Below are 10668 nucleotides of genomic sequence, written 5' to 3' on the forward strand. Positions count from 1 at the left end.
ATCCACACCCACCCAAGTTCTCTGCCAACAGAGAAACTCTAGTCCCTCAGCCCAGAGGAGAAACAAGGGGAGGCCAAGGAGGGGATGGGCAGTCAAGAAGAGAAGAGAGTGAGAGCTGGGAGGGGCAGGGGGCACAGCACTGGGGGAGGCTGGAGAGCTTTCTGTAAAGGTTACAGCTGGAAATGGGGGGTGAGCCTAGGCAGGCATGGGGTGGAAGGGTGGAGGCTGGGATAGAGGTGAGGGAGATGGAGGGCGAGTTAAGGGAGGCAGGGGGAGGGCAGGGGGCTGGAAGGTGAAGGGCGGAGATGGAAGGGCAGGGATGGACAGTGGGGAAAGAGGCGGGGGGTTTTTGGGGGGGGGGGGTGGGGGGGNAGACTGGGGAGTGGGGAGAGGTTAGAGGTGCCCCCTCAAGCTAGCCCCCACCTTGTCCAGGATGTACTTGTTGAGGTAGGGCATGTATCCCTGGCTGGACACGGGGCCATCGTCATCGTCTCGGAAGTGCTCCTCCAGAGCCACAGGGTCGTGGGGGATGTGCAGGACCGTGTACAGGTTGTGGGACAGCACCTGAGACAGAGTGGCAGTTTGCCTTCCTGTGCCCCAACCAAAACTGGCCCAGAGAACTGCTTCCTCTGTCCCCATTCCCATCCCACCTAGGTCTTCTGCACATTCAATGATTCAATTCAATCGTAACTAAAACTTATGTATTTATAGATAATGGAATACTATTCAGCCGTAAAAAAAAAAAAAAAAAAAGAAGGAAATCTTGCCATTTGCGACAACATGGGTGGACCTTGAGGGCACTATGCTAAGTGAAATAAGAGAAAAGTATATACCATATGATCTCACTTATATGTGGAATCTAAAAAACAAATAAACAGTCCCTCCCCTGCAAGCTCACAGAAGACAGATTGGTGGTTGCCAGGGACAGGGGTAGGGAGGTGGGTGGAGTGGGTGAAGGGGGTCAATATGTACAACTTCCAATTATAAAATAAGTCATGAGGATGTTATGTACAACATGGAGACTATAGTTAACAATACTTCATGCATATATGAAAGTTGCTGAGTAGATCTTAAAAATTCTCATTACAAGAAAAAAGTTGTGTAAGTATATACAGTGACAGATGTTAACTAGACATTGTGGTCATCATTTCACAATATATACAAATATCGCATCATCATGTTGTATACCTGAAACTAATATAATGTTACATGACAATTATACTTCAATAAAAAACAAAAAACAAAGAAACCTAAAACTTATACCCTTACTATGCACTAAGCGCTGGGCGAAGTACTTTACACATAATTCATTTAACCCCCATAACAACTGTTTATGTCCCCATTTTACAGGTTAGGTAAGGATGTCTTCTTTCTATGGACAAGGACACAGAGGCTCAAGGGACTCAATAACTTGCCCAAGGATTCACAGTAAGCAAGAGCCTGGGATTCAAATCCAGCTCCGAAGATCCGAAAGCCCAGGTGCTTCCCAGGACGCTGGGCTATCAGCAGGGAGGTGGCTGTCACACCAGGGCAGAAGCCCTGAATTTCTCATCATTTCCATCAAAGACTCAGTGTTCGGGCTGCTGTGTGCCTAGCTCCGGGAAAGGCAAGTGCAGTTCCCGTCACCGCCCTTCAAAGATGGAAGGAAGCTGGAGAGCACTCAAAGAAGGGCCGTGAAAAGTCTGTGACATGCAGAGGAAAAGGCCTAGAAGGGATGGTGGCCACGGTGGTGTGGAGGGGAAACACTGGTTGGCTAACAAACCCACGATATAAGAACAAAGAGGCTGAAGTTTGAACCATAGCAGAAAAGAATAAAACTACCTCGGGGTAATTCTGTGATAGCACTTATCACAGAGGGAATGATTAAAATAGTCATTACTGCACACCTCCTACCTGGCAGCTGCTATTGGAGGTGCTTTCTATACCCCACGTCTAAAATCCACAACTGTGATACCCAGATATAATTAACCCTGTTTTTCAGATGAAGATGCTAAGCCTTGGAGAAGTAAATGGCCGAGCTGGGGCCTGAACAAGGTGTCCCTGGCTCTGAAGGCTGCCTCCCTGTTAAAATACTGGCCCTGAGACTCTTTCTCCAGGCAAACTCTGGAGACGATGCTCTGTTCATCTCTACCACCCAGCCCCTATGTCGTCTTTTGCACACCGAGGGCAGTCAACAAATGCTGTATATAAGGGCTGCTTCTACCCACCAACAGTTAAGCTTAGGATGAGGTCTCGAGTCAGGAGCTGGCAACATCCCAGGGATGACACGTTTGCCAAGTCTTCACTTCTTTATTCTCTTGTGAGAGGAGGTGGGAACAAAGGATTGACACTTTCCCCCAGTATTCTGCTGGGCCTCAGGCTCGCCTCAGCAGAGGGAAATTGGAAGGCCCAGCAAGAGGGTGTTTCTCTTTTCCCCTCTGGGCAGCCATCCCTGTCCCCCACCCCAACCGGTTCCCATGCTCTTCAAACCATCTCCTGTGCCATCTTTGGTTTTGCTTCTCTTGTTCTAGAGGACATCTTAACGTTTCTTTCTGATGAACTCTGCCCTCTTCACCTTTATTTGGTAATGGGGCCCTGGTTTTTCTTTGAGAAGCACCTCTCCCCCATCCTCAACATCTGTGGTAATTGACCACCTGCACCATGTCCTGTCGTAGGGGCAGGGGCGGGCACAGCAGAGTCACAGTGACTGGCTGAGGGAAGGGCACGTGACCAAACCTGGGCCAATGAAAATCAGCCGTACGATTTGGGCTTTCTCTAGTGCAGAGAGGTATACTCTTTCTATGGAATTTGTTAAACTGCTAGAAGGTACATATACACCTTCACCCTCTACGCCTCAGTTTCACTGTATAAAAACAACGGGATAACAACTGTCACGCGGAGAGGCTGTGAGGATGGAAAGGATTATGGAGAGTGCCAGAGTTAGGTCCGCACAGAGCTAATGTTAGTTCTCTTCCTGCATAGAAAGTGCAGTTAAAAAAAAATTTTTTTTTAATGTTTATTTATTTTTGAGAGACAGAGCACGAGCAGGGGAGGAGCAGAGAGAGAGGGAGACCCAGAATCCGAAGCAGGCTCCAAGCTGTCAACACAGAGCCTGGTGCCGGGCTTGAACTCACTAGCCATGAGATCATGACCTGAGCCGAGGATGGACGCTTAACCCACCTTGAGCCACCAAGGTGCCCCAAAAGCGCAATTTCTTTACCTCACATATTGACATAGATCTTCTGACTGATAACTATCTGGTACTGAAGAGGCTGTGGAGAAATAAGGAATTGAATGCTCTACTGCTGAGGTGTGAATTAATCACTCTGGAGGGCAAGAACCTATCAAACTTAAAATTGGGCATGCCCCCCAGATTTCTAATCATCTAACCTATAGATGCCCAAAGGAACAGAGCTACGTGTACAAGAATGTTCACTGAAGCACGGTCCATAATATGAGGAACTGGAAACAGCTAGGAGCCTTCAGTAGGGGGACAGGTACACGGTGCTGTGGACCTATGTGTGGTTGGAAAGAGTTTATGTCTGCCACTTGTGTGCTTATGGGCAAGTGGTTTAACATCTCTAAGACCTTATCTCCTCTGTGAGAATAATAAGGGGGCCCACTCCAAAAGGTGTTTTAGGGGCGCCTGGGTGCCCTCAGTTGGTTAAGCATCCGACTCAATTTTGGCTCAGGTCATGAGCTCACAGTTCATGAGATGGAGCCCTGGCTCCCTGCTTGAAACTCTCTTTCTGTCTCTTGCTTTCTGTCCCTCTCCAGCTTGTGCTCTGTCTCTCTCTCAAAAATAAAATAAATAGGGGCGCCTGGGTGGCTTAGTCGGTTAAGCGTCTGACTTTCGCTTAGGTCATGATCTCGCGGCTCGTGGGTTCGAGCCCCGCGTCGGGCTCTGTGCTGACTGCCAGCTCAGAGCCTGGAGCCTATTTCAGAGTCTGTGTCTCCCTCTCTCTCTGACTCTCCCCTGCTCACGCTGTCCCTCTCTCTAAAAAAAATAAAAATAAAAATAAAATAAATATTTAAAAAATTCCCAGGGGTGCCTGGGTGCTTCAGTCCGTTAAATATCTGACTCTTGGTTTTGGCTCAGGTCATGATCTCATGGTTTGGTGGGTTAAAGCCCTGCATTGGGGTATGTGATGGCAGCACAGAGCCTCCTTGGGATGCTCTGTCTCCCTCTCTCTCAACCCCTCCTGCACTCACACTATCTCTCTCAACATAAATTAATTAACATAAACAAATTTCCAAAGGTTTTTTTAGAATGAAGAGGTTAGCATAGCACCTGGTGCAAAGTTCATCGTTTAATGAAAGTTGTGTGTTATTGGGGCGCCTGGGTGGCTTAGGTGGTTAAGCGTCCGACTTTCGCTTAGGTCATGATCTCACGGTTCGTGGGTTCGAGCCCCGCGTCGGGCTCTGTGCTGACTGCCAGAGCCTGTTTCAGTCTGTGACTCCCTCTCTCTCTGACCCTCCCCTGCTCACGCTGTCTCTCTCTCTCTCCTAGAAATAAATAAAACATTAAAAAAAAGTTGTGTGTTATTTTTATTATTATGCTTTTATGAACACACATGGAAAGATGTGTGTAATACACTGGCTAGTGAAAAAAGCAAGCTGTAGAGTGGAATGTTTGTAAAATAAATGTGTGCAAAGATTAGGTTGAACCATAGCAAATTACAGTGTTAATAGGTTGAAACAATAAAATGTCAGCAATTTCATACGGCCCAACCTAGTGTGTTTATTTGTACATAGGAAAAATCTAGAAGACTCAGCAGACTGTTAACAGCTATCACCTCACCATCCTTCCCCAGGGGAGGGGAGGAACTTTCATCATCTTTGACATTTGTCTTTTGAATTTTTTTTAACCAGTAACATGTTTTACTTGCATAAATTTCATCTCCTTTAAAATTATATTCTTCTACACTCTTTCTTTTTTTTAACCAAGAGCATATGTTTTTATGACAAAAGTTTAAAACCATAGAGATAAAAAACAAAGAGTGCCATTAACCACTGTTATTTGTGTACCCTGTTATTAAGATGGTCTATAATGACATTCATTTGCTATTCCCTTTTTGTGTGAGCATTTCTGGGTGTTCTACATTCCTTGAGGGCAGCAAGGACTCTAAGCTCAGGCCTAATTCCAGAGCTCAGTACCATGTCTCCCACACGATAAATGTTTTTGTCTGACTCCTCAAGTCTAACTTACACGCTCTGATGCTTTCCCATTGTTCTCAGAGTAAAACTGCAAGACCTCCCAGAGGCCTCAGGCCCCACATGACCTGGCCTGTTGCACCTTCTCTGACTTCATCGCTTTCCTCACTTTTTTGCAGCCACTCTGGCCCCTTGACATCCTCAGGCCAGGCACACACTTGCCTCAGGGCCTTTGCACTTGCCATCCCTTCAGCCCAGAACATCCTTCTTCCAGGTCCAGACATGGCACATACTCTCTTCTCCTTCCGGTCTTTAGCGGAGATGTCACTCTCTCAAGGGGGCCTTCTCCAGACCACTTTATTTAAATCTATAACCCCATGCCCTCTACCCCAACCCCCCACTCTCTATCCCCATTTCTGCTTTCTTTAATGTCATGTGTCATCGTCCATCACATGATACATTTTTACTTATTTTATCATCTGTATTCTCTGACTAGGATGGCAGCACCACCACGGGGGGATTTTTGTGTTTCATTCACTGCTGTATCACCGGACTGGGCACATAAGACACAGAGCAAACATCTGTTGAATGAAATTAAATGCTTCATGGGAAGACGTGGGAGAAATACAAAAGTCAGTCAGACACGGACTGAATCTCTCTGAACAAATTAACCTCACCGGGCCTCAGTTTTCATATGTCTAAAAACAGGGTTCAAAGAGATGCCGTGCGAAACCCCTCCCACCCCAGGATAGAACCTGCCACACAGCAACACTGTTGTTTTGAGCTGTTTCTCGCTTCGGGTCATTCGTCCACACTGTCCTCTGAGACATACCTTCCTCACCTGTATCTTTTGCCAGGAGAATCTGAGGGGTCCAGGACAGAGGCTCCGATCCCTGTGAGCTGTCAGGTGTCAGGACCAGAAGCAATTAAGGCTCCAGACACTCAGGACTCGGAGCCTCTCCCCCAGAGAGCTCGGTAGACCTCAGACTGCCAGGCTTCCTGTGCCTGGGGGCTGGTTGGGGCTAGAAGTGGTGAGAGGGTGTGACCAGGGGAGGGTCAGGCTGGAAAGGAAACGGCAGGGGCGGAGGCCAGAATGCGCAGGAGTTCACTGGGCTGATTTCAATCAATCCTCGGCCCTAGAGGCAGGGACTCTCATTATTCTCCTTTTACAGATGAGGGAATCAAGGCTCAGAGAGGTTAAGCGTCTTGCTGGAAGCCTGACCCTAAAGCCCCACTCTTGATCTCTCAGTAGCTCTGGCTGAGCACCAGAATCACCTGGGGAGCTGGTGAAACTGAAATATGCTGGGGCCCGCCCAGACTTACTGACTCAGAGTTTCCAGGGGTGGGGTCCAGGCGTCTGTAGTTTTCACAAACTGCTACTCAGGCTCCCTCGTTGAGGACTCTCATAGCCTCGTCCCCCCAATCCAGGCAACCTCTGACCTCTGAGTTGGCAGCCACTGACCTTTGAGAGGCTTCATTTACTCACTGTTTCCTGTGAAGGCATGTGGGGAAATGGGTTCCCCTCTAGGGGCTTGTGAGTTCCCTAAAATCTCAAGTGTGGGGATGGGGCAGGTGCCAGGGCCCACGGTCTTGCAGTTCCCATACTTCACTCAGGAACTCAGATATGAGGGCTTTGGGAATCCATAATAATCTCTTTCCTAGATGGCCTATAGTTTTTGAAATGTGTCTCGGTGCCAGGCGATACTTTTAAAGTATACAGATCCTTTTAAGAGTCACCGAATGTATTTTTTTCAACCAGCAGGTACTAAAGTCTAACTACTATCAGGAGGGAGGAGCGCTGGGGATTTCAGAAAGGTGAGAATCTCTGAATGAGTTGTGCGCCTGCTGAGAGCAAGAAAAGGCTAGGCTGAGGGCAGGCAGCAAAGGGAAGACAGGCTCACCAAAGGGGAAAGGGAGGCTGGATCAAGGATCAATTTCACCTACTTGATGCACATTGCTAAAATTTATTTTAGTAGGAAAAAAAACCCTTTTTATTTTAGTAATCTAGCTGGATAGCTTGGAGATTTCCAGTTCATCCCACTGGCGTTATAGATGGAAACTAGAAGTTCAGAGATGGGGCGGTCACTTGCCCAAGGCCACCTAGCTGGGGAGCAGAAGTCCAGGCCTATGTGGCTCTAGGTCAAGTGCTCTGCACACCACGAAATCACCCTCCCGCTGGCTGCCATCCTAGGCTGGAGAGACCAGCAGCGGGTAGGGGTCAGGACAAAACTGCTGAAGATCCCAGCCAAAAGATTCCTGGCCTGGAGTTGTGCTTAACCTCCCTTCCACAGAGAAGAAGGCTGCTGTCCCTCTCCTGAGGCGGAGCCTTAAGCCTGGAAGACCTAAAAGAGCCAAATGGGGAAGACTGCAGCTCTTGATGGTCAAGAGGAAGGAGTAGGCCTGCTGCCTCCTAAGATCTCATCGAGCCACAGACTTGCTGCTCCATCCACATCCCCAGTCTCAGGCCCTCGCCCCCAGTTCTCAGCTAATCCCCTGCTAGGCTCAGAACCAAGGCTGCTCCCCTGGGGAAGAGGAGGCCTCAACTCCTGGGAAATTTTGTGCTCAATCTAAGTCCATCCTGGGCAGCGGTGCCATTCATATCGGCTAATTGTTCTCTCCTCATCTCAACTGGGCAAAGGCCATTGTACTTTCTACAAGAATTCAGAGAGAGGAAGGCTCATCTGCTGTCCTCCAAGCCTTCTCTTCTCCAGAGAAAACAATCCTGACTCCTTGGGTGATTCTCAGAGGGCTTGCTGACAGCCAGTGGCAGCCTTTCTCCCACACACCAGGGGAGTGGTGACTGTCACAGACAGGCACAGCTTGCTGGGCTGGTTCAGTTCTCTGGCCTGGTCCCAACTGAGGACCCCAAGGTCAGGGACAGTGTCAGCGAGGACAGATTAATTCCAAGAACTTTTCCCTTCTTTCCCAAGTCTTTTCAGGGGTGGGGTTGGCCCCACTGGTATATCTCTCATCTGCTCCTTCCTCCGGCTTCTGACCACTTCCCTATTGCTCCTTTGCCTTTCCGGCATCCCCACCCCCAACACTATCACTACTTCCTCCTATTCCAGTATCCACCACTACGGTCTTGGAAAAAAACCTGCCTTTCCTATCTTTCTCTTGTGTGAGGTGGGCCTTACCACTTGTGATCCACCCACCACCCGGCCCAAGGCTCTCACCACTAGCACAGGTTCCCCGAGTGGACACGGTTTCTGTTGCATGTGGGAGAAATCTACCTTTGATTCTGTGTGGCCAAAGGCTGCTGGCAGTGGGCTCAATCTGAGCTGTGATGGGATACAGACAGTGTAAGCTCCTAATATAACTTTCCCTGCAAACACCCAACCTGTGGGGATGGGGAGTGGGCATTGGTCCAGCCAGAGGCCAAGAAAAGAAGGTCAAGGTAGGAAGCCTTATTGGCTAATGGCCAGGAAAAGGGGACCCACCTGAGGCTGTACCTTCCATAGATAGCCTGGAGAGGTTATAGGAGCTATATAGGTAATGGAGAGGCAGAAAATGGTATCTTGGAGACAACAAACTATGGAGGTTGAGATTGTTTCTATAAAATATTACAGAGAGTGGGAGGTGGATGTAGGGCAAAATCCAGGAATGGATTTTGGATGATCTACTTTTCTCCTGTCTATACTGAAGCTCCCCCTCCCCCCAAAATGNAAGGATTTAAATAGAATGTAAGGAAGAACCTGCCTGTTGAGGAATCCTCCCAGATGATCAAAGGTAGTAATGGACTATCTTTCCTGGGGGAATCAAGAATCATTTTCTTTGGATGCTCATAAGTCTGGCTAAAGGGTAGATTGTGGGATAGGACCCGTTTGGGACACCCAAGTTTATTGCATTAAAGTTCAGCAAAGTAGGGGGTTGGAATGGGGGTAGGGCATAGTGCCTATCCTGCCCCATTCATCTCTCCCAGGTTTTCAGGCACCTCTGACCTTAATCATTAAGAATGGTGGTTTCCTTGAGGCTACATTTCACCTTTGGGGGCGTCCAGAGGGACACCAGAAATTTGGGGCCTAGCTTCATGCCAGGCACATAGTTGCTCAGTAAACATGTGAACTGAATGAACGATCCCTTAAGACAGGTCACAGAGAGCTGAGGCTTACCCTGTTCCTATCTCCCAGATCTCCCAGGGTTCCCTGGTTCCAGTGGTCTAGAGCCTTGCTTTTCCCACTACCTAGAGTGGAGAAGGCCTCACTAAGCTAGGACTAGACGAAGGAAGGAGAGAAATTTTTGGTCTCCCAGGAATTGTCTAGGACCAAGTACGGAGCCATACATAGGACAACCACTGATGGAGCTCTTCCTGGGCTCAGATTCCACCCCCTCCCTACCTGAGGTCCCAAGGTCCCACCGCCAACGGGAACAGTTTCTCAACCTGGTGTGTGTGAGGAGGGGGGGTGAGCTGGGCAGCAGCGGAACAGCGTTTCTGTCCTTGCCCCTTCCCAGTGCTGTTGCACCTGGGAGACGGGGTTCAGAGGAGCTGTTCTCTGCCAAAGGTGACCAAGTTGGCCTGGTTTGGAACAGGGAGAGGCTCTTTAAGCCTCTCTCTCTGCTCCGGGAGGAAGTGACTGACAACTACTAGTTAACTGTCTCTCTTCAAAGCCAGGAGGAAGCAGCAGGAAGGAGTAGGGTGCATGCCCAAGCCTCACTCTGGGGAGACGTGTGCTCAACACACGGAGTATGGGATATCGCCTGGCCTGTTGGCCTTCAAAACCGAATGATGCCACCTCCACCCTCCCGAGAGTTGGGGGGCAGGGCTCTGGGCAAAAGCTCTGCATATAACCTCCCTGGGGCCTCAGAATGTGGGCAGCAGCATCTACCAGGCTCCATTGTCCCGCTTGCCCAGTACTGCCCCCCCTTCCCAGGCCTGGGCCTCTGGATGGCTGAGTGCCCGGGGAGCAGCACAGCCTTCATGCCTGGCTCCTGGGCTGCAGGGGCTGATGAGGCATATCTGCCGGCCTCCCCTGGGCCCTGGGTGCCCCTCACCTTGAGCTGGGACTTGGAGACCTTGCCGCTCTTCTCCACGTCCAGTGCGGTGAAAGCGTACCAGATGGACTTAAGCAGCTCCTTGCGCAGGGCCATGGCTGAGGTGCCCGCCCGGCCCGGGGGCGGCTCCGACACCGAGATCCGGTTTCAGGAAATGCAAACGGCTGCAGAGACCGCAGAGGGGCCATGGCGCGGAGCAAGAGCTCCACCTGCCTGCTCGCATGGGGCTCCCGTGCTGGCAGGACCCAGACTGCTGCTCTAGCAGTGCTCAGGGGCCCCACTCTCTGCAAGGGACCTCGGCACCAGACCCTGGAAGACCAGAGCTCTGGTTCTGTTCAGTGCAGCTCCCTGGGCATGAGGCCGTTCAGAAGCCTCCTCAGCTCCAGAACCTTCTGGGGCTTCCTGCGCTCCCAGAGGCAGCTTGCTGAGGGGGCAAAAGCAAGTCCCCCTGACTGTAGAAGGGTGGTGTTAGGGGGTATCCTGTCTCAATTCCACACTTACCAGGCAGGAGGCCTTAGATGAGTTAGTTAACCTCCTTGAGCA

At 49.9% G+C, this 10668-nt stretch overlaps 1 protein-coding gene across 1 annotated transcript in view; it reads right to left on the bottom strand.

Annotated features, from left to right (window-relative positions):
* The window catches only part of DEF6 (DEF6 guanine nucleotide exchange factor), a 19875-nt gene extending 9625 nt beyond the window's left edge, over nucleotides 1–10250 (bottom strand). Inside the window, 2 exon segments of the mRNA XM_077754916.1 lie at nucleotides 424–564; nucleotides 10126–10250. Coding sequence (XP_077611042.1) covers nucleotides 424–564; nucleotides 10126–10221 — 237 coding nt within the window. The 5' untranslated portion in view covers nucleotides 10222–10250.
* Nucleotides 10251–10668: the final 418 nt, after the last annotated feature.

Source organism: Crocuta crocuta, unplaced genomic scaffold (assembly GCF_008692635.1).
Source record: "Crocuta crocuta isolate KB4526 unplaced genomic scaffold, BGI_CrCroc_1.0 scaffold132, whole genome shotgun sequence".
Taxonomy (NCBI): Eukaryota; Metazoa; Chordata; class Mammalia; order Carnivora; family Hyaenidae; genus Crocuta; species Crocuta crocuta.